The sequence below is a fragment of the Mus musculus genome, chromosome X, assembly GCF_000001635.26.
Source record: "Mus musculus strain C57BL/6J chromosome X, GRCm38.p6 C57BL/6J".
Taxonomy (NCBI): domain Eukaryota; kingdom Metazoa; phylum Chordata; class Mammalia; order Rodentia; family Muridae; genus Mus; species Mus musculus.
Window position 1 is genome coordinate 85,700,659 of NC_000086.7, and position 25,323 is coordinate 85,725,981.

The window sequence follows — 25,323 nt, forward strand, 5'->3', positions numbered from 1 at the left end:
GTCTATGCTTGCTGGTCATCACACAAGCATATTTTTTTTTCAATGACGTGTAATAATACTTCAGTTTTAACTTTGTGTTTGTGTGGATGGTCCATGTGGCTGCAAATCCTGTGGAGGCAATAAGAGTACATAAGATGTCCTGCAGCTGGAGTTACAGGCACTTGGGGCTGCCTCAATGTGGTGTTGGGAAAGTGAACTTGGGCCCTCTGTAAAACAGTTCATGCTCTTAACCACTAAGCCAGCTCTCCAGTTACCAGTCAAGTGTAATTTTTAAAAGGAATAAACAAAAATTTAGTTGATATTTGTGTTTACTAAAATAAACCTCAAATTAGTGGCTTAGTTTAAAATAAACATAAGCAGCCTATATACATTAATGTGTACTTAAAGTGCTAATAGTATTTGTAATTTTAAGTAACACAAAAGATATTAAAATATTGCTTTTAACTAAACCCTTACCTTATTTGTTCATAAGTTCCATGTTTCACGGTACCTTTTATTTAAAAGAAAGGTGGCACACTTATCCAGGAATCTGCAACTTGCTTTTCTACACATTCTAAATGCTGCCAGCTGTTTCTAGACTGTCCTCATTTTCTTCCAAAGCTACACATTTTCTTGTGATTGTATTATATTTTATTCATCCAATTTCTTTTTCATATATGTTTTGGTGATTTAAATATTTTGTATTGACAAAATTCACTTGTGAATGAATTATGGAACACTTAAAACCTAATAAGATTTATCATGTTTAATAATGGAGAATAAAGACTGATATAGTGGTGCACTTAGGAGGGAGACTGAAGCAGGAGGATCACCTGACTGTGGTCTATATTAGAAGACAACTCAAACACATTCTCATTCTCTCTCTCTCTCTCCCTCCCTCTCCCCCTCCCCCCACCTCTCTCTCTCTCTCTCTCTCTCTCTCTCACACACACACACACACACACACACACACGGTGGTGGTTTATATATGCTTGGCTCAGGGACTGGCACTATTAGGAGGTATGGCCTTGTTGGAGTAGATGTGGCTTTGATGGAGGAAGCGTGTTTGTCATGGTGGGGGGGGTGGGGTGGGCGGGCTTTGAGGTCCTATGCTCAGGCTTCTCCCAGTATGGAAGAGACCCTCCTTCTAGCTGCCCATGAGACAGTCTCTCCTGGTGGCAGTCTTTATAAGAATTGCCTTGGTTACGGTATCTCTTCATAGCAATGAAACCTTAACTGAGACACACGGGATGTGGGGTAGATACAGAGACAGAAAGACAAAGAGACAGAAAGAAAATGTAAAAGCTACTTAATTTTAATACTCCACAAGAAAATTTTAAAAAAGATTTGATGGTCTGTGCATGGTGGCATATGTCTTTATTCCCAGCAGTTGGAAGAGACAGAGGCAGGCAGATCTCTATGAATTCAAGGCCAGCTTGGTATACAGAGTGAGTTGTAGGACAGTCAGGCCTACATAGTGAGACTCTGTCTCAAAAAACAGTCAGGCCTACATAGTGAGACTCTGTCTCAAAAAAAAGGGGGGGGTACCAATGAAGAAGCATTAATGCATTATTTATTTTACGGATCAATGGGAGAACAAAATGTGGTGATGTTGGCATTAGTATGAAAGAGCAACAGTGTTCCAGGCCTCACTGACTAACCCAGCTAGACAGAAGCTGAGGTAAAGGATGGAACCCCGGAGATAATTAGGTCTCAGCAAGGGGAGACTCTACTGATGATGATGGCTTTTGGCCTTGAAAGTGTGTTTTCTGAAAATGCTGAGGTAGGAACTGTCTAATCTGTTCTAACAGAATGATTAAGGTGTTCATCATTCCAGAAACCACTTCTGCTGCTAATTAGCTCGTCAGTGCATGTGAACAAGTACTGAAAAGTGGCTTTTGTGTGTGCTGAAACATCTCTGATAACTAAACTTTCATCTGGAAATGAGAAATGCAGATAAGAAATAAGGGATACATTTATTTTAAGTAAACTTACCATTAATTATCAATAGGTACAATTTCAAACATTTATAAATCTCGCATTTTGTAGAAAAATTAATGTTATTTTTAAATTACTAGAACAGTGATTTACACAATTATTTACAATGAACTCAACCTGCCCTTGTAGAAATATAACTAAGTTTAAAAGTATCACTGCCATAATAACTTCACAGGATCTTTCTATATTGATGTCACGTAAGTGGCAGCTGTATCAGTGACACCGAGCAGCTTCAGTCATTGGGAGCAGCACATGCAGAGGGGAAGGACAATCTACCATTAATTCCAAATAAAACTTTTTCTATTAAGATATCAATATTTTCCATTCCAAAATGACAAAACAAAACAATTATAAAGTATCCTTTTCTTTTTTTTTTACTATAAAACAAATACATTTTAAAATTGATGTTAGGAAGCTAGGTTAATGAGTTATAACCAATCCTTCTAAATATTTGAGAAGTTACTGGTTATACTGTGAGGCATTTGCAATGATACTTGTTTTTTTTTTGTCAGTTATTAAGTAGACATAATTTTCTATCATACCAGAAAATAAGAACATCTTATTAATGGGTAATAACATTTAAAAGGCATTATTGGCTTTATTCACACATATTTTTCCCCTTAGCTTTTGAATTTGATAATTCTTCAATAGGAGCTCAAATATGGAAAACATCAATTCAAAGGAAAAATTTTATTTGGACTAGAATCATGTTTGAGAAGAGTATTTACTGTTACATGCCACAGTTGCTTTTCTTCCAGCTGAGATAATTAAATGGTAGAGTATAAGAAATATAGTTGAAATTACAATATAGTACATTTTAATTGACTGAATACATACTTAAGTTTCAAATGTTTGATTTTATAAGAAAATTTTCTTCTGGTAAATAATATGCATAACCGTTGCCCAAAAATGTATACAGCTTGCCCTCCCCCAATTTATATACATAGTAGTCCACTTAAGACCAGCCCTCTTATAACTTATTGAATATAATGTGCTCTTAATTTATAAATGGGTTACTCTCAGCATATAAAATATATAGGCATGTATGTTATACATACAGAATAAAAATATAAAAAGGAGAAATGAAAAAAAAGCAGAAAAAGAAAGTGTTCTATCCTGTAAGAGCCAGACAGAAAGCTATGGTAGTTAGTGGACAGTGTAAAACACCTGACAAGGTTGAATTTTGGCAAACACTGTACAGAAAATGTCTAAGCCACAAGAATAGCAAATCATTATCCAACAATTCTTTAGATGTTTCCATTTGAAATATCCAGTAATGTTGTGGCCTTCTAATATATAGAAAAGAAGACATCTGAGCTGTTAAAAGCAAACAAGCAAGAAGCCACTCATTTTGAACAGGTTAGTAACAACCTCTTCCTCAAACATGTGTAATCCACTAGCATCTGAATATACTGAATGGCACATTTCAATAGACAGGATACAAAATCACCCTAGACCTTAACGGGAATAGTGTAGGACATCATGACAGTGGAGGCAGAGGTCAGCCTCAAAGGTGACTGACCCGATCTTAACTGTCAATGTTAAAAAAAAATTAAATGTTTCTGGAGGATTCTTTCTGCTGCACTTTCTTTATTTCAAGTCATAGGTCTGCTTAGAGGATCATGCAGCCAGTGGCTTATGAAAAAAATCAGAGTCTATGAATAGCATCATTATACTATGAGACAGAATAGTCAGATTTTCATATCACATTAAAAAGCTTGCATCTTGGAAATCCGTGAGGTGGTATTATTTATGGGATACCTAAAAGGGGACAAAAACCATAATAGTCAATAAGGCATGTATGCATTTCAAGAGTTAAAACAATAAAGACTATTCAATTATTTTAAGCTACAAATTCTATACTTTCTATCTAGCAAATTCCATTATTTATATATAATGCTTCATAGTTAAGGAGTAACAAATGTAACTGGGCCAACTTCCAAATTAGCAAAGATTACCACTCTTGATAAAGGCAAACAGTGGCTACTACTATTGAATCTCAGCAGATGTCACCAAAAAGAAAGCCTAAAGATGGTGACCTGAAAGGAAGCCTACTAGTTTTGAAATTCACTATATCATTTAACTTAGAGACACACTAGATGTCTCAGTTTCCATAGTGTTGGGGACTTTGCATGCTATCATAGTATCAAAGGAGAAACACAAAGCAAAATTAATCACGTTTTTCAGCTATTACCTTTCCCTTATCTTTTCTAGGTCATCATCATATAGCAAAAATACTCAGGACAATAGAACACTTTCTAAAACAGTGTTTATTGTTGTAAAGTTAAAGTTCTCATGGCAATGTTGAGTTTTCTGTTAAACATTTCTTAGCAACAGAAAAAGAACAAATATCTAATAATTCTGTTATGTTTTGTAGACATAGCCTTTAGCATATTAGCATCGATACCAAAATAAGGTGGTGTTAGTACAGAAGTAGGTGATTAAAATTTTTATCCTGAGTATGCTTAAGAATACAGGAAATGGTAATATAGTCTAACTTAGGTGATTAAACACTTTTATCCTGAGTATAATTGAATATGAAGAATACAGGAAAAGGTATTACAATCTAACTTTAAATTCTCATGCAAATAATTCCATTTTTATTACTTAAAATATAACCCCATGTTATGGTGATAAAAACTTTGTTTCATATTTATAGATGACATCAAACTGACAATGCCAACATAAAGAAAGGCTTGTTGGCTTTCCATAAGCAGATATCCCTTACATGATTGAAGTTTAAATTTTAAATCTTAAACCAAGGTCAGACATCATATGAAATACAAGAACTATTCTCGTTTTTCCTCTAAATATAAAGCTTGAAAAATAAAAGCAAGTTTCACTTTCATGGAAACTATGCAACAAGAAACCAATACTTTCCACGTAAGGTAAAAATCGGAAGAAAAACTGAAGAATCATCAGAGGCAGCTTCCAAAACGGCAATTATGTTTAAATTAGTACTGGTGGTGGTATGCATTTCCTAACATGTTGAGTCATTATCATATGAATATAGAAGCTACTGTGCAGAGAATATTTCCATTTTATTTCAATGTGAATTTATTCAATTAATAATTTAAAAGACTTCACAAAATGTATTCTTTTCACTAAAAGAAATGTGACTGAGTTTTAGAATTTTGCCGAAACTCAGCTCATAAGCTCTGACCAAAACCTCTTTCAAGAATGGATCTAGTAAGACATAATGAGAAAATATTTAGAAGTCTCAAAAATCATACACATTTAAAACCAAGATGGTTAATGTCATAATCACACTTTAACTTTCATCAGTCATTCTGAAATTCCTTTCGGTTAAAAATTAGCATTTGTACTTTTTGGTTTTGGTTCCTGCTGCAGCTGGTGGCAGCATGTAGATCTTCAAAGAAATCATCTGATAAAACTTTTGAAAATGCTTAAGCAAAGACATAGTCCTTAATTCCAACTGTCCCCAAAGATGAACCGATATAACTAATTGAGCCTTTAACTGATTTTTTTCTGGGTTTTCAAACATAGGAAGAATGAAAAACACTATACGTTTTCTGCTGAGTTATAAATTAAACACATTAAAGCTAACTAATACAAGTTGTCTAATTTAAAGAGTAACTAACCTGAGATGTACCTTGCTCCGATTAACATTACCATGCTACTCACTATAAAAAAGCCCAAAGGCAGACTACAGAAGATACTAGGGTCACCTGTGGTCATCCAAGTAGAAGGGAATTCCAGTCAAGCAAACCAAAAGAGAGACACATAATTACAATATTTATGTTAAGAATCACATGATAGCAAAACAAGTTATAAATATAGCATATTCATCAAAGCTGGCAAAGAGTTATTACTTCAAATCAAAAATATAATCAATATCAAGGCTTCTGAAAGTTAATATACAATACAGATAGCATGCTAGAGGTAGCCAAGAGCATAACACACAGAACCCAACATCAGCTTTCCACTGGCAAAGCCAAAGAGAGCCTATGGAGAGCTTTTTGGGAGGCTATTGGTTTGAGCTTTCTAGATTCTTCTCCCAGTGATAGTAAATGAGCAATGTAATTCACTCAAGAATAAATTAGAAAGGTTTTATTAATCTACTTTAGATGAGTTTCAAACTCTTTGTACATGTAATTTTTACTAAATGTGTTCTTTGACAAGTCCATACATATATGAAGTGCATTTCCATCACTCTAATCTTTAATAACCTAATTAATCACTATAAACTCTCTAATCTCCCTCCTACTCTATTAGCGCTCCCTTCTCCCTATATGTCCCTTTCCAACACTCAGGTCTTTTTTGTTTTAAACAGTGATTTGGTCTTGTGTGCAAAACAGACTGTGGTGTATGATGAAGTAAATACTGCTGAAACAAAATGATATAATCAAACTAAATTTTATTAATTACTAGAGAACATGATTATATTTGTGAGTAAGCATATGCATTACACATATTCTTCCCTTAAATGTAAGGATTATGTGCCCATGGGCTGGCAAGATGGTTCAGTGAGTAGAAGTACTTTCTGTGCAAATGGCAACCAGAGTTGGATTCCTAGAACCCATGCAAAGCTGGAAAGAGAAAAATCAACTGCAAAGTTGTCCTCTGACCTATAAACATACATGTGCATGCGCAGACACATTCCTCTACACATGGTGTATCTAAACTACTTAGCATACTTGGGGGTGGTAAAGATTAAACCTAGGGCTTTCGAGCTACAATTCCAGACTCTAGATTATAAGGTTACAAAGTGTTACAAAAAGTACAGCCATTCTACAGGGTATCATTCAAATATGCCAGATACGGATTATCCTGGGCATATTTTATGCTATGTGGTCTGAAGATAGTTGTTTGTATTTTATAAAAGGACTTTCTTTCTTTCATCATGTATTTCTTTCCCCCTTAGGAACTGGATTTTCAATAAAGAGTTCAAGAAACCATTTTCCTTATTCTGTTACTGTTACTTTTTATAAAAAGTGAAAGATAAACCTTTGTATACCCATATTTGTAGAGATCACAATTTTGTTTGAATTTAGAAACGAAAAATGTCTAGTTCTCTCAAAGAAAGCCATTAGTTATAACTTACAATAGCTGATTTTTCTGATGCCCCTACAGTGAGTTCTGGTGTGATTGTGGCTAGGGATGTAGAATGCTAGCCTAGCATGCACAAGTCTCAAAAGTTCAGTTCCTCAACACTACAAAAACTACGTGGTGGGATTGGAGGCAGAGCTTCCAGAAGTTCATGGTAATCCTTTACTATGTAGTGAATGAAGGGATCCTAAATTATATGACACTGCAACCCAAAAGAAGAAAAGAAAAAAATAACAACAGAAAGGAAGGTGTGTGGAGCTCCTTTCAATTAGGTGGTACCCATTTGATGAAGCTATTTCTTTTCTAGTGGGATAGTCATGCATATATGGTAGATAGGTATTCATATATTCATATGTAATGAATTTATACTTTATGCACACTTATCATATAGTTGTGCAATATATTCAAACCGATTTGAACGACTTTCAAAGTGTTTGATATGTTGTAAATCCAAAGCCAAGTCATTATAATACTCTATAATACTCTAAAAACCATGAAACTCCTACACTGGACATGGTATAAATGTAAAAATAAAAGCATTATGTAATAATGTCATCTGTAATATTAGCATATTAATACATGTTATCATATAATTCATATTATTAGCTATATAATTAATCATATTTAATACGTTTTAAATTTGTTTACAGTGCACTCAAATACATTTATAAACCAAATAATACATTTGTTTCAATACTAACATGCACCTTGGGAAATTAAGTGATACAATATCTTTTCCATAAATTAAATTAAAGAGAGTGAGTTTCAAGGAAACAATTCTAATATCTTTTTGGTTTTCTTAGGTTAGGGCTCTGTCTGTACTGTTATAATCATATAGCTTACACAGAATGTAAACTGCCATTATATAGTTTATACTGTTCAAAGTAATATAGTTAGCAAGATCTTGAATATTATTCTGAGTTAATTGTACACCTTAGAGATCCTACTAGACACTATACATTTCAATGTTTCCCTAAAATTATTAAATATGCTTAATGGCTGGTCTAACTTCAACAAGAATAAAATTAAGAGGTGGATCTGGCAGTGCAGACCTTAATACTGGCTTCTTGGGAGTCTGGATCAGGGCAATCAGGAAGTTCAAGGACTGGCTGGACTATATAGAGTGAGTTCAAGGGCATCCTAAGCAATTGAATGAAGCCCTACTCAAGATAAACAGTAAAAGATGGCTGGAGATAAAGAAGCCCATTACTGTGTAAGCTAATTTTAAAAACGAATAAAAAATATATAAAGAGAACAAAGGGAGGACTGGGATACAGTCTTACGTATGTGACACTGGGTTCAATCTTTAGGACTGAAAACAAATTACAACTCTAAACAAATGACGTTCCCTTTACTACTGATGCTGGTAGCAAAAATAAAGAAAATAAACATTGAAAGTTGGACATAATGGTACATATATCTGTAATCCCAGCAGAGGTGGAGGCAACAAGACCAGAAATTCAAACTTTTACAAAATATGTTCCTGGCCAGTTTGGGCTGGATGAGACCACATACAAACAAGGAAAGAAAAATGAAACTATAATAATTATAATTATAATAAAAGAGAATCAATTTTAGTTTGTTTTTTTTTTACAATTTTTTTTCAAGTGTTACAGATTCATTGTCAGTAAGGAATATAAATGGAAAATGATCAATTGCTTTTGTGAAAATTTGAAGTTAACCTATCTTTAAGAGATAGTGAAGAGAAAATATGTGTATTAAATGTTGGGAAGGAGGGAAGAAGCCAGGCTGGTTGTTTCATTAACAAAAAATCAGCTAGTCCAAGAAATCATAGACACAACTTCACATTGTATTGATTTAGGGGAATAAGCAAAGAGATCAGAATCCATATTTGTTATAGCTCACACAGAACCCAGGAGTGTGCTATAAAAGTACTACTTATGTCCGAGAAATGTAATTGTTTAGGGTCTCAAAACTGCAGTCATAGCAAAAAGAAGGTAACCCACCGTCTTAGAAAAAGATGGCTGAGCCTGGGTTATGCATGAGACTCAGCAAACAAATATTAAAAAGAGAAAAAGAAAGGAGAAAGAAGAAGCCCAGCCTCAAACCAAAAGCATATTAAATTTATTTGGGAGAATAAAGATATAATTTTAATTAGGAACAGCCAGGGCTAAAACTACCTCACAGTGAAGTAGAAGCCACACGGATTAACCATGTAGGCTTGGAAGCCGGGTAATAAAAGGACCCTGATATAGCTCTCTCTTGTGAGGCTTTGCCAGTGCCTGGCCAACACAGAAGTGGATGCTCATGGTCAGCTATTGGATGGAACACAGGGCCCCCAATGGAGGAGCTAGAGAAAGTATCCAAGGAGCTGAAGGGGTCTGCAACCCTATAAGGAGGAACAGCAATATGAACTAACCAGTACCCCAGAGCTCGTGTCTCTAGCTGCATATGTAGCAGAAGATGGCCTAGTTGGCCATCACTGGGAAGAGAGACCCCTTGGTATTGCAAACTTTATATGCCCCAGTACAGGGGAATGCCAGGGCCAAGAAGTGGGAGTGGGTGGGTAGGGGAGCAGGGTAAGGGGAGGGTATAGGGGACTTTTGGGATAGCGTTTGAAATGTAAATGAAGTAAATACCTAATAAAAAATTGGAAAAAATAAACCCTTCCTCAATAAAGTGTGCAATTCAATCTGCTCCATATCTTGAATTTTGATAAGGACTATAATACCGTGTCGTCAAATGCAGCCTGCAGCTATTGAAACCTGAATAGTTTGCTAAACCTGAATACTTTGCTGCCTACGTGATTTGAAAGCTAAAATAGTTCTTTATGTTCTGCTAATGGCATTTCTCAATTATAAAACTTCCAACTTACTATATTTAGCTTACTTCCTCCTGTCTGGTTTCATACGAATTTACATTGCATCATGGTTTACTCAGCCTGAGTACTTTCTGTAAGTGTCTGGAATCAGATGTGGAAGTTAATATACCCCTCAATTGCTTCTACTGATGAAAAAAGCCTCCCAAAAAGGTAGACATGATCAAGGAGAGGGAAAATAAGAAGAGTCTAGTTGATTTTTTTTTCATTAAGAAAGAACCAGAAATAATTTTACTTTTGGAAAATTCAGTTATTCATTGATATGCCAGGAATAAATCAATAAGGAGTGATATGGCAGGCTGGTGTAGGAACCTGTAAATTCCACTTGATGTCTAGAACTCTGAAGTGTTTTCAAAATGTAAGAAACTTTACATATAGCATAACGCTTTTCTTCAGAGCAGTCTGGCTCAGTATAAACAGCCATACACTTGAATAAACTAACACACTAAGAAAAAGGTCTCTAAAAAATACAAATGCTCAAGAGTAGCCAATGAAGAACAATTTACCACTTTCTGGAGACTGAGTTGTAACCCAACCAATTGACTTCATCACAGCTTTCTTCCATGTGGAGTAACGGATTTCGCTTTCTGAAATTAGAATTGGGAGAAACACACTTATGAGATGTTCAACGTTCAATACTTACAACTGATTACTCAGCACTTCTAACAAACCCTTGCTCACATTTAACCAAAGTGAGGCTTTACTGGAACATAGACTTGGGAATATGCACCTGGTGGTGACTGGCAGGGAGGAAGGGGGAAGGATGCTTTGAAATCATTTGTAATAGAAATTTAGCGTGAGGCTAGGGGAGATTGGGAGACAGGCTACCTGCTATGTGACTATTCACATGAAAGTGGTGGTGATTCCAAAACGAAAATCCTGTTTGATTTGTTTTCTCATCTTTTTGGGGGGGTGGAAGTGGGGGTGGGAGGAAGGGCTGACATAGGCAGAGAAGTGAAGTATAATGTGGAAAAACCAGAATTGAAGGAATTAGCAAATAATGGTTGCTTGCAAGGTTCAATTCATAACTGCCCCATCCCCAACATCTTAGATAGGATTTTTAAGGTGAAAATCTAGAATATAAAAAGTATGCTAGAGAGATGTCTCAGCAGTTAGGACTGCTCTCCCAGAGGTCCTGAGTTCAAATCCCAGCAACTACATGGTGGCTCACAACCGTCTGTAATGGGATCTGATGCCCTCTTCTGGTGTGTCTGAAGACAGCTATGTACTTATATGTACTTATATACATAAAATAAATAAATAATTCTTTTAAAAAGTATGCAAAAGTGAACAATGACGCTGCACCATTACAGATGCAGAATCCTGCCTAGGACTATTTAAGGAGAGGATCTCCTTTCTCACTTTATATTTTTTAGAGTTTCTTTTCTCTGAGACAATTACACCACTACACACTATTTCACTGTGTAGCCCTGGCTGGCGTAGAACTTGCTATATAAACAAGGCTGGCCTGGAACCCACAAGAGATCTGCCTGCCTCTGCCTCCTGAGTGCTAGGATTAAAGGTGAGTGCCACCACACCTGGCTCTCCCGTCTCACTTAAAACAAACAAACAAACAAACAAACAACAAAACCCTAGGCTGACAAGCTGATTGACAAGGTGGAAGCGTCACTCTCCTGAACAGTATAGATGGGACCCATCCCACTCACGCATACACGTTTAGCAGCCAAATGATTTTGCTCCATAACTTGTAGATGAATCAAAGGGAAGAAACCCCCCTCCCACACTTAAAGGCCATTTTTATTGTATTCCATTGAACGTTCTGTTCTTTAACTATACCTTCAGCATTGATCTGAGGTTCAAACCGCTCCATTGTGACAGCTGACAAATCCTCAGGTTCAAGACTCCACACACCAACCCCCTCTGCAGCCCCAGCTGCCATGGCAGCGCCTAGTGCAGTTGTTTCAGGCATGGAGGGTTTCACTGAGAGAAGAGAGCTATATCAACAAGTGTGTAGTTATATATGCCTGAAGGATCCGCTCTTCCCAAACCAACGTTAGTACTTCTGAGGATTAAAGGAGTGAAGGGTTACTAACCTACTGGAATATACAGAATGTCTGCTTGTAGCTGCATAAGAATTTTATTGCTGGTCATTCCTCCATCTACCTGTAAATGACTGAGTGGAATTCCACAGTCGCGATTCATGGCATCCAAAATCTTTAACAAAGCAAATGCAACTAGCATCATGAAACCACGTCACAGTATCATGTCTAAAAATGGCACAACCCTTCCTACACAAACCTGGAAGTATTTATCACAGCCCAAAGAGTGACATAGAGACATCTTATTCTGCTCCTCAGAGCCCTCCTTGATCTTGACTGCAGTCAACCTTTTCTGGACTCACACCTCTGTATTCACCCTACTATTCAGCCAGCTAAGCAATTCTATTTGGCACCTGCATTTCCTGTCTTGAGGCTTGTGTTTGTGTTCTTTCCTTTGCCTAATATGTACTATTCTACTACCCAGTCTTCTCTCTAACATAGAATTCCCAGTGGTTGGTAATAAATGTTGGTGATAAGATAATGACCGTTGGCAGGGGAGAGAGGGCACACTGGTATTTAGAGTCGTGTTTTTGCAGGCTACATTTTTTTTTCAATTGGGAACATTTTAGGTACTTGATAAATTTCAGGCATAAATATATAATTAATATTTAATTTAAGAGTGATAAGAATGGATCAAAGCACACAAAAAAATAGGCCTATGTTCCTTACCTCTCGGGTTTGGAAACAAACAGCTTCTAGTGCAGCAAAAGCGATATGACATTTATTGGTGAACTGAGTGAGTCCACAGATGATCCTAATGAGACACACAAAGAATTTCAGACTAGAATAGTATAAATAGGCCATGGATTTCCTTTTCTTCCCCAACCTCTGACTCCTACAATGTTTTTGTCCTCTCTCTATTGTGATGGTCCCGGGCCCCTTGGATAGGGATCCCATTTTCAATGAAGCACATTACTGACATTTATTTACTCCACTCTGGCCAATTTGTGAGTCTCTGTATTAACTACCTCTTTTCTGATGAGGACTGAGAGCTAAACTCATCTATGGGTATAGAGATGCCTATCACTCTGTCAGTGCTGAGATTAAGCCATTGACAGTATGTCCCAAATATGTAAAAAGTGAATTCAATAGACAGAAATGTAAGCAGGAAAGAAAATTGGATACATTCATTGAGTAGTTCAGGATGTCCTTATAGCCCATAGCCCTACATCCACAAGTGGAAGTATCTGTGATCTAACAGGACACATGATATTAACACATAATCAAATCACATTCATTTAGATGTTAGTAATTTGGTCTACAATGTGCAGGTAAAAATAGAAAATGATTACTTAGTTATTAACTATTTTAGTAAGTAATCAAGACCCCCCTAACATACACATATTGTCAATACTATTAATTTTTCATTATTGTTCTTGATTTTCATTAGCATTTATTAGTTAATCCTGAGATTCATTATGACATTTTCATATTATCTACATAATGCTTTCAAACATATTCAACTCATTACGGTCTCACTCCTAATAATCGCCTTTCTCTTCCCACCTAGCTCCCTTCTATTTTCATGTCTTTTATCACCATTTACTGTTCAATTAATAAATAATGACTGTATATATTACTACTGTCATGTTGTGTGATGTTTGGAGAGATGTATATAATGTGATACCTGCCACCCCGTGCATTTATCTTATCTTTGTATAAGGAACATTCAATTTTCTTTTTTTCTGGCTGTTTTAAAATAGGTAGTGAATTACTTGTACCAACATAAATACTTACCCTCTTGCACTGGGCTCCCAATAAGGCGCATATAACCCTGAAAATGCTGGAACGAAGTAGCAGCCATAAGAAGTACCTACTTCCTTAGCAAGTTTTTCTAGTATTAAAAAGGAAAAAGAAAAAAAGAAAACCAACCAATTTCTTACTTTGTAAATAAACATACACTTTCAGATTTAGATCAGAATTTTTGATGTCTATTCATTAGCATCAAAGGGTTAGTAATTACAGTAGAATGCTAAGAGCAACAAGAACTTTTCCCCTACACTGAATACCTCCCCACACACAAATCAAACTGAACTCAAGAAACCAAGGACCTGGATTCATTCCCTTTAGCCAGTTCATTTCATTTCCATGTGTATGTGTGTTGTATGTGTGTATGTGGTGAGGGTGCACACATTTAAGTGTCAGGAGTCAGCCTTGGGTGTTGTTCCTCAGGAGATGTCCATTTTCTTCATTTAGACAATGTCTCTCACTGGCCTGGAACATGCCACAAAGGCAAGACTACAACTTTCCAGCCTTGGGGTTAGCTGTGGATGCCAGCAAGCTTGTTTTGTTTCTGTTTTTGTTTTATGTAGTTCTGGGGACCAAACTCAGATCCTTGCAGTTGCACTTTAAGCATTTTACCTATTGAACTATTTCCCCAGTTGCAGTTCCGTGATTTTTAAGTTTCTTGACTAGGAGATAAGGTAGCCTCTCTGCAGAAATGCATTTCGGATTGTCTTCCCTTCGGGCAAAGTTAAACAAGTAGATGAAAATGCGAATAGCTGAGCTCAAAACAATTACCCACAGGCTGAATACAGCCATATTAATGCTTAATTTATAAGTACCAGAGTTTTAATGTTCACTCTAATTCTGAAGTTAAAGCTCTTTCTCATCACATAACATGCAACTACACTGCTTTACCTACAGATTCAGGCACTCTCTGGTGTTCAGTTTTACGCATCGGCAATTTTTATGCCTGATTTTTACCAGTTTGTTAATAACTACTACAAATTATGTCCACTGATTGTGTAATAAATCATCATAAAACAGTCTTTTCTGGACAAATCAAATTTATAAGAAAGGCCCACATAATTCATAGATCAAGTTAGTGGCAAAGTTAATATTGACAGATTGCAGAGACAAAATATTAACCTTTTTTCATTCTTTTGAAACTGAGTCTCTCTATGTAGCTGTGGCTAGCCTGGAATTTGCTATGTACACTAGGCTGGTTTGGAACTCACAGAGATCCTACCTCTGCCTTCTTAGTATTGGGATTAAAGGCATGCTCCGGAATGCTTGGCTTTCTTTAGACAGCTTAACTCTTTACTAAAGCATACTCACCAATTTCCTCAGAGGACTTAATAATTCCAAGGTTGTCTCTTAGCCAGCGGATTACAGCACCAGCTATAGCCACGGAACCCTGCAGGGAAAAAGGATTCAAAGAATGTGTGTTGCCACTAGAAAGGGTATTATCTGTGTATAGTAATTCTAAGTAGAGAACATTCAAGAGATTCAATTTGGGGGTTCCCTACAAACATGAAAACCATGTCTTATAATGCGAACAATTTTACCTACAGCATCTTGTGGATAGGGGAAAGAAGTGACCGCTGCAGCGTACCCTTGAAACATCCCAATAGATGGCCACCCATCTTTTAAGCAGCTTGATCTTTGTACAATTTGGTAAGCTACTTAACCATAAGTGTTACCTATTATAAAACTTACATCACGCACAAGGCTACTGCAATGAGCCACAGTAAAAATTTAAGTATGTTTTATATATCTAATAGCACAGAAAAAAATAAAACATAAACCCAGCAAAGATACGAGTAATTATTCATACATTACAGGGATAAAGAGGCATGGGGTTAGATCCCTAATATCTCTCCACACCCAGACAATCTCCAGGGCATTGGGAGGGAGAATTAAGTGTGAAAACATATAATTGTAATCATATCTGTGTCCAAGTTTCATTGCTTAATTGCTATCTGATGTCAGATAAATTATATAGGCTTTCTGAGCTCCATTTTTAACCTTCAGAATGATGGTTACTATTACAATACTTATCTAAACGAACTATCATGACTTTTTACTATTAAGAATACATGTCAAAAACAAGGCCCTCCTGGAGGCAACCGAGGAGGCTTCCAGAACCGGGAAGGTAGTGGTGGCAGCGGTGGTGGAGGAGGCAACTACTGAGGAGGTTTCAGCCACCGCGGAGGTAGTGACTACAACCAAAACCGCTGGGGTAACACCAACCAGGATAATAACAACTCCAACAACCGAGGCAGCTATCACCCGGCTCCTCAGCAACCACCACCATCTAGCTATAGGACTGCTCGGAACCCTCTGGGAGCCAGCAGCTACAACAAAAACAGCAACATCCCTGGCTCCAGCACCAATACCAGCAGCCCTACAGTGAGCAGCTACAGCCCTCCACAGCCTAGTTAAAACCAGCCGCCTTACAACCAAGGAGGCTACACCCAGGGCTACACAGCCCCACCACCTCCACCTCCTGCCCCCTATACACCACCACTACCCCTACACACTGCCCAGACCTACCCTCAGCCCAGCTATAACCAGTATCAGCAGTATGCCCAGCCGTGGAGCCAGCACTATCAGAACCAGAGCCAGTGGCCGCCATACTACAGAACAACGACTATGGAGGCTGCTGGGGCAGCAGACAGCAGGGCACCAGCACACAGTAGCGGGTGCTGGAGACTTCAGAGGCTCTTGCAGGCTGCTTCTACTAGCACCTTCTTCCCCCTCTGAGTCCTGTGGTGCTGGGGACAGACTTATCCCAGGGTTGCCTTTCTCGAGCCCATTTCTTCAGAGGGGCTTCTATCTTCATACAGGCCAGGCATTTTTTTCTCTCTGAGTTCAAACAGGCAACAGTGACCTTTTCTTTTATCTTTGTCCCCTCCACTTCCTCCTGCCCCTGCCTTTTTAAGTAAAAAAGCCTCTCCCTTGTGAGGCCACAGAGACTGGGGAGGATCCTTGCCTGTCTGCCCCTCCCTACTCTGCTTTTTAGCCCGTTGGCTTAAAGTTTAAGAGGCAAAATGCAGAGGGAGGAAGTAGTGACTTTTTTGTAATTATGCTTTTTTAATTCTTTTTTTTTTGTAGAATTTGTCTGTTTTTACTATGGGTCGGATGTTGATACTTCATCAAATAACTATTTCTTTGCTGAGTTCAGGTAACCAAGGAAGAGCCACACACCCTCAAAACAATCAAATCACCTTTAATAAAAATGAGATAAGCCTCTTAATAGAAAAAGAATTGTGCATGGGTTGGAGGGACGGTTGATGGTTAAGAGCATTTGGTGCTCTTCAGGACCCACATCAGGTGGCTCCCAATCACCTTCAACGCCAGCTCCAAGTGATCTGACAGGAGCCCTATTTTGGTCTCTGAGCATCTGCAAATACCCACACAGACAAACACACATGGACATAAATAAAAATAATTACATTCAGAAAAATAAGTTAGTTAAAAAGCCACATAGTCATCTGAATTCGGAGGCAGGAGACAAAATAGACTGGAATAGAATGTTTTGAAGCCGGACAGGAAAAGAATACAGAAGGGACCATAGTTGTCCACTCATCAAGTTACTATAAATTGCATACTAAATGCAACGCTCCGATTTTTCAATGCATCATCTACAAATAGAAATCAGACCTAGTTCTAACTCTTAGACTTTGGCAAACTTAAGACATTGGTAATGGTGCACATAAGAAGCAGCAACAGTTGCATGCTTCAATGGAAAAGAAGCAGGCATTAAAAAATCAAATAACAGACAAGATGAATGTATTATTTAAAAACTAAGCATGCATCCCCCATGTGTGTGTGTGCCCTTCCCTCAGATGTTATTTGTGGAAAGGATCTGTTACTGGAGTCTGAGGCTGGGATTGCAAGATTGGGATTGCTGGCCAGGGCACCCTACAAATCCACTTATCTCTGCCAAGTACAAATCACAATGCTTAATTGTTTTCACCCGTGCTCTGAGAATCAAACTCAGGTCCTCACGCCTGTAAAGAATGCACCTTTAAAACTGGGCTACCCTCCCCCCCCACACACACATGAATGTACATTATAAAAGTCCAAAAAATTTTAATAGTAGCATATATCCAGATTCTTAATTGACATAGCTTTCATAATTCCTAATATTCATGCTCTCTGGTGATTCTGTGGCACAATGGAATCAGTGACTTGCTTCTAATTAAAGGTGGCAGAGTTATACAATGATACATGTGATCATGAGACATAAGACCACTGCTCTTATCTTGCTGGGCACTCTCCCTCCCCTTTATCCTTTGAGGAAGCTGGAGAAGCCCCACATGGAAAGGAACTACACACTACACAAAGTCTCTAAAACCTGAGAGTGGTCTCTAGCTGATAGCTAGAGAGAACGAGAATCCCTTCCTATGAGAAGGAACTGGGTTGAATTCTGCCAAAAGCCCTTATCAGGCTGAAAGCAGATGAAATGCCAGATAAGCCCAGAACCTCAGTCCACACCTACCTATAACCTTTGAGATGCTAGCTACCCAGCACTGGGAGACAATGAAGGAGTATTATTTTAAGTCATTCAACCTTGTTGTACTAATATTGTTATATGTCCAATCACTGGCAACTCCAAAGGCTTCTACCTAAGAGGCACAATCTTGCACAAGAATGAAAATCTCTAAAAATAGTACTAACATGGTACTCCTAAATCATACCAGTCCACATAGATAGACTAGGAGGACAAAGAGACAGTTAAAGAAGAATACAGAAGCCTCTAATGCTTATATTTAAAAGGAGAAAAAGACAGCTTAACATAAGATTTTGTATTGTCTATACACTTTGATGGGCTGTTAGGATAAAGGGATGGACAAAATGGACAGGTAGTCTGGCTTTCCTCTGAAAGCCTATGAAGGGAGTCAGCAAGTATTCCTACAAGCTGTCCTCTGAGCTCACACACGTGTCATGGCCCGCTCATGCAGTCAAGTGCTTACTTACTCACACACACACACACACACACACACACACACACACACACACAAAAGTCCTATGTCCTAATAAGAAAATACAGAACATGGAAGTCTCAAGGCCTAAGAAAGGGCAAAGTTCAGGACTATATTACAGGCCCCCAAACGAGGCTGGTTTTATGAAACAATACTTAGAAAAAGGAAGCGGAACAAGGAAAGGGAAAGCATGGCTTCAGGACGACAGTGTCCTACGGACAGACGACAGAAGGAAGACTGACGACATAACTGCCTTCCTTTGTTCTATTTGCTTCCACCATGGAGAAACGCTTTCCAACCAGAAACAGCAGGACAAAGCAAAACAGTGTGACATGAGACAACAGTTTCAGAATAACATAAGGATCATGTACCCTGATTCCTTTCCATATAAGATGAAGTGAGAACTCTGAGATTTAAAAATGTTAGGCCTAGAATCACTGGAGAGGAACAGGAAAAAAATCCTCCTGGCAATGAAGATTATGTAGATGCTTACAAAAACATAGTCTATACTGTTAAAACGCTGTTTTGTTTTTCAACACAGGCGAAATGAAGAAAGAACTATAAAGTAGAATACACTAATGTGGATACAAAGGAACATTCATGTGGATAAGACTGGAAATGGCAGTATAGTAAGAACTCACTGTAAGAATAGTGGCTTCTGATTTATTTCTCTTGGGTGTGACAAGAAGTAGGAGTGGTAGCCAGAAACTGCTTCCTCAAGAGGAAAATGCTTTGTGCAAGACAGGGAATACAGTCAGGCACAATGCCTGAAGCCAGAGGCTTAGAAAGAGCTCTGCTTATGTAGGGGTATGAAAAAATAAACACTTGTCAACTTACTGACTAAGGCTATGCATAATGGACGGTGCATAAAACATGTTTAAATTCATGAAGAAATCCATAATAAAAGTTCAGCCACCAAATTTAGCATCTGCAATAAAATTCATTTCAGACTGACAAAGACCTTAAAATGAGTGCTAAGAATAACTGAAGAGATAAATTGGGGGCATGGATTCCATTAGAAACAACAAGCACAACAAATGCACACATATGACACACACTTCTAATCCAAGGATTGGGAAGGCTTAAGTAGGAAGCTGGCAAGTGTGAGTTTTGCTGGAACTACAGTGTGAGGGCCTTTCTCAAAACAAACAGGAAATTGTGACTCAAGGGAAAAAGGAAACAAAATCAGCTAGATGCGAAAACCAAACAAAAATCCCATTAGTTCAAATATTAAATAAAAGGAAAGGGACAAGGTCTAGAGCACACATAGATGAGGACATTAGTGGTCCGCTACACTGCTGTTGGGTACAGCTCCCTAAGCTACTGTGACAAAGTGGTGGCAAGATGTACTCAAAGAGACAATACCCACAATTTATGGCCTAGAGAGTCTACTCCTATAAAATGTGTGAGTGTATATATGGGCATATGAGTGTGTGTGTGTGTGTGTGTGTGTGTGCTAGAAGGCATATATACAAGTGTTACATCTTCACTTTTTATAATATGCACACACCAAAGCCAATCACATACAATCAAAACTTAAATTCTAAACTGTAGTAATGGGAAGAAGCAAAGAATCAGCTGTCTCTAAACATAAGGGTAGATGTCACAAGAATAATGCCAGATCATAAGAAAGAAGCCAGACCAAAAGATGCAGAACTGAGACTCACAAGCACATGTTTATGTTTTTTTCAATTTCTCCCTGTATATTTTAACCTATCATCAACATGCATAGTGTTTAAGGCTACAGATTAGAGCCTTAGAACTATAATTAAACATAGGAAATGATTATGCTAAAAGTTAGGACACTGTTGCTCTCAGGGAACACAGGCCATTGTGACTGTGGGTGGCATAAAGGGGTTCCTGAAAGTTGGTGTCTGTGAGCTGACCTGAGCAGAGATTACATCATATTCCCTTTGTAATTATTTAATAAGCTGCACAGTGGTTTAATTCATATTTTGTTATGTATTTTATTATTCAAAGCCAATTTTAAACTTAAATATATTTTATTATATTCTCTGACTCTCTCTAGCCATATTCTTTTTGAGATCTATTTTTATTTCATGTGTATGGGTATTTGCCCTGCATGCAGTACCTGTGGAGGCCACAAGAGGGTGGCAGATTCCATGGGTCTGGAGTTACAGAAGGTGTGAGCCCCCATGTGGGTGCTGGGACTAGAAAGTGGGTCCTCTAAACTGCTAAGCCCTCTCTCCAGCCCTAATTCATATCTCTTCAGGTGTTTTCTTAACATTTCACAATACAAAACAAATGGATCTTATGCATTTGGGTTTATGGGAATAGGTGGGTAGGGAAGTCGGGGGGAGGGTATGGGGGACTTTTGGGATAGCATTCTAAATGTAATTGAGGAAAATACGTAATAATAAAAAATATTTAAAAAAAGAAATAATTTAGAAATGGAAGGTAGATACTGAGTAACTCACCAGGGATGCAGCACAGAGAAACAAAGAGATTAAATATATATAAACAAGGATAGTTAACAAACATGAAGCATGGTCTGAAAGGTTCCAATAGTCATCCAATAGCAAGTCCAGAAGAAGATGGAAGTAATGGTAGAGGAGTAATATCTGAAGAGATAATTGCTGAGAACTTTCCAGCTCTGATGATAGCTTGGGATCCAAGTACCTAACAGGACAAATAAAAATAAATCCAAACCCAGGTACATCACAGCAAAACTCTAGAGCACCAATGCTAAAGAGAGAATGTTAAAAGCTCTCAGGGAATGAGAGAAACAATCTGCAAAGCAACTACGTTCATTCAAAGTGACAGCAGGGGTCTCAATAGTACCAAAAGCCAACTGTGCTAGTTCCAATGCTCAGGAGGCAGAAGGAGAAAGACTTCTGTGGCCAGTCTGGACTATGTCTCAAATAACTAAATGCACCCCAGGGGATGTAGGAAAAAATTGCTAATCTAGAAATGTATACTTTCCCCAAATGAGGAAAAAAGTAAGTAAAAGCCTAAAAGCAAATAGGCTTATTATCCTACATTCTTACTAAAAGAATTACACATCAAGAAACCAAGTTTGATATATATACATATATATATACATATATATATATATATATATATATATATATATACATACACACACATACATACATACACATATACACACATATATACATACATATGTGTGTGTACATACATGTATACATACATACATATGTATACATACTTGGACATAAAAGGTATGGGAGCAAAGAAATGCTTTTGGGGCAGGGTGTGGTGGCAAATATGCATAATGCCAGCATTTAGCAGGCTGGGACAAGTACCCTAGACACCAGCTTGTGACACACAGCAAGAGTAAGCCTCAAAACAATGATACTGGATACAGAAATGTATATAATGAGTCAATTAATATTAGATACTCTCAGTTATAAAGAAAACTACCAATCATTGTATGCTGAAAGAAAAAGAGGAAATAAAAACTTTCAACAACAGACTGCAACATTGCTAGCAAAGTTTCTAGGAGTAAATTATTTGAAGTGTTCTTCATGGTTGGGAGATTAAAGCTATGAAATAATTATATATACTTTTAGAAATCTAGTTGAATTATATTTTTTAAATGTAAAAGAAAAAAAGAATAGGAAGCAACAATTACTTTTCTTTAATATCTCTTAATATCAATGGACTCAACTCCCCAATAAAAAGACAGACTAACAGACTAGCTACACAAACAGGACCGAACATTCTGCTGCTTACAGGAAACCCATCTCAGGGAAAATGACAGACAGTACCTCAGAGTGAAAGGCTGGAAAACAATTTTCCAAGCAAATGGTCTGAAGAAACAAGCTGGAGTAGCCATTCTAATATCTAATAAAATTGACTTACAAACTAAAGTCATCAAAAAAGACAAGGAGGGGCACTTCATACTCAAAGTTATAATCTTCCAAGAGGAACTCTCAATTCTGAATATCTATGCTCCAAATACAAGGGCAGCCACATTCATTAAAGACACTTTAGTAAAGCTCAAAGCACACATTGCACCTCACACAATAATAGTGGGGGACTTCAATATACCACTTTCATCAATGGACAGATCATGGAAACAGAAACTAAACAGGGACACAATGAAACTAACAGAAGTTATGAAACAAATGGATCTACCAGATATCTACAGAATATATTATCCTTAAAAAAGGATATATCTTCTTCTCAGCACCTCATGGTACCTTCTCCAAAATTGACCATATAATTGGTCACAAAACAGGCCTCAATATATTAAAAAATATTGAAATTATCCCCTGTATCCTATCAGATCACCATAGACTAAGGCTGATCTTCAATAACAACATAAATAATAGAAAGCCAACATTCAAGTGCAAACTGAACAACACTCTTCTCAATGATAACTCGGTCAAGGAAGGAATAAAGAAAGGACATTTTAGAGTTTAATGAAAATGAAGCAACAACATACCCAAACTTATGGGACACAATGAAAGCATTTCTAAGAGGAAAACTCATAGCTCTGAGTGCCTCCAAAAAGAAACTAGAGAGAGCACACACTGGCAGCTTGACAACACATGTAAAAGCTCTAGAACAAAGGGAAGCAAATTCACCCAAGAGGAGTAGACTGCAGGAAATAATCAAACTCAGGGGCGAAATCAACCAAGTGGAAACAAGAACTATTCAAAGAATCAACCAAACGAGGAGCTGGTTCTCTGAGAAAATCAACAAGATAGATAAACCCTTAGCCAGACTCACTAAAGGGCACAGGGAGATCATCCTAATTTTAAAAAATCAGAAATGAAAAGGGAGACATAACAACAGATCCTGAAGAAATCCCAAACATCATCAGATGCTTCTACAAAAGGCTATACTCAAGAAAACTGCAGAACCTGCATGACATGGACAAATTTCTAGACAGATACCAGGTACCAAAGTTAAATCAGGATCAGGTTAATGATCTAAACAGTCCTATATTCCCTAAAGAAATAGAAGTAGTCATTAATAGTCTCCCAACCAAAAAAAGCCCAGGACCAGATGGGTTTAGTGCAGAGTTCTATCAGACTTTCAAAGAAGATCTAATCCCAGTTCTTCACAAATTATTCCACAAAATAGAAGTAGAAGGTACTCTACCCAACTCATTCTATGAAGCCACAATTACTCTGATACCTAAACCACAGAAAGACCCAACAAAGATAGAGAACTTCAGACCAATTTCCCTTATGAATATCGATGCAAAAATACTCAATAAAATTCTCACTAACCGAATCCAAGAACACATCAAAACAATCATTCATCCTGACCAAGTAGGTTTCATTCCAGGGATGCAGGGATGGTTTTAAATATGGAAATCCATCAACGTAATCCATTACATAAACAAACTCAAAGACAAAAACCACATGATCATCTCGTTAGATGCTAAGAAAGCATTTGATAAAATCCAATACCCATTCATGATAAAAGTCTTGGAAAGATCAGGAATTCAAGGCCCATACCTAAACATGATAAAAGCAATCTACAGCAAACCAGGAGTCAACATCAAAGTAAATGGTTTGAAGTTGGAAGCAATCTCCCTAAAATCAGGGACTAGACAAGGTTGCCCATTTTCTCACTACCTATTCAACATTGTACTTGAAGTCCTAGCCAGAGCAATTCGACAACAAAAGGAGATCAAGGGGATACAAATTGGAAAGGAAGAAGTCAAAATATCACTTTTTGCAGATGATATGATAGTATATATAAGTGACCCTAAAAACTCCACCAGAGAACTCCTAAACCTGATAAGCAGCTTCAATGAAGTAGCTGGATATAAAATTAACTCAAACAAGTCAATGGCCTTTCTCTACACAAAGGATAAACAGGCTGAGAAAGAAATTAGGGAAACAACACCCTTCTCAATAATATAAAATTATATTCTTCAAATAATATAAAATATCACCCTTCTTTAAATAATATAAAATACCTTGGTGTGACACTAACCAAGGAAGTGAAAGATCTCTATGATAAGAACTTCAAGTCTCTAAAGAAAGAAATTAAAGACGATCTCAGAAGATGGAAAGATCTCCCATGCTCATGGATTGGCAGGATCAATACAGTAAAAATGGCTATCTTGCCAAAAGAAATCTACGGATTCAATGCAATCCCCATCAAAATCCCAACTCAATTCTTCAACGAATTGGAAAGGGCAATCGGCAGATTCATCTGGAATAACAAAAAACCTAGGATAGCAAAAACTCTTCTCAAGGATAAAAGAACCTCTGGTGGAATCACCATGCCTGACCTAAAGCTGTACTACAGAGCAATTGTGATAAAAACTGCATGGTACTGGTATAGCGACAGACAAGTAGACCAATGGAATAGAATTGAAGACCCAAAAATGAACCCACACACCTATGGTCACTTGATCTTTGACAAGGGAGCTAAAACCATCCAGTGGAAAAAAAAAACAGCATTTTCAACAAATGGTGCTGGCACAACTGGCGGTTATCATGTAGAAGAATGTGAATTGATCCATTCCTATCTCCCTGTACTAAGGTCAATTCTAAGTGGATTAAGGAACTCCACATAAAACCAGAGACAGTGAAACTTATAGAGGAGGAGTGGGAAAAAGCCTCAAAGATATGGGCACAGGGGAAAAATTCCTGAATAGAACAGCAATGGCTTGTGCTATAAGATAGACAATCAACAAATAGGATCTTATAAA

The 25,323-nt window shown here is 37.5% G+C and overlaps 1 protein-coding gene across 8 annotated transcripts in view; it reads right to left on the reverse strand.

Annotated features, from left to right (window-relative positions):
- Positions 1-1,278: 1,278 nt before the first annotated feature.
- Gk (glycerol kinase) overlaps positions 1,279-25,323 on the reverse strand; it is a 74,883-nt gene continuing 50,838 nt past the window's right edge. For 3 of the 8 annotated variants that reach the window (NM_008194.3, NM_001331046.1, NM_001294138.1), the window contains 7 exons: positions 15,007-15,085; positions 13,684-13,780; positions 12,616-12,700; positions 11,941-12,061; positions 11,684-11,827; positions 10,393-10,473; positions 1,279-3,738 (listed from right to left, as the gene is read on the reverse strand). In NM_008194.3, coding sequence (NP_032220.1) covers positions 3,728-3,738; positions 10,393-10,473; positions 11,684-11,827; positions 11,941-12,061; positions 12,616-12,700; positions 13,684-13,780; positions 15,007-15,085 — 618 coding nt within the window. In that variant the 3' untranslated portion in view covers positions 1,279-3,727. Of the gene's footprint in view, positions 3,739-5,579; positions 5,667-10,392; positions 10,474-11,683; positions 11,828-11,940; positions 12,062-12,615; positions 12,701-13,683; positions 13,781-15,006; positions 15,086-25,323 lie in introns of all 8 variants that reach the window. The other 5 variants (NM_212444.2, NM_001294140.1, XM_006527831.3 and 2 more) reach the window with 3 other exon arrangements.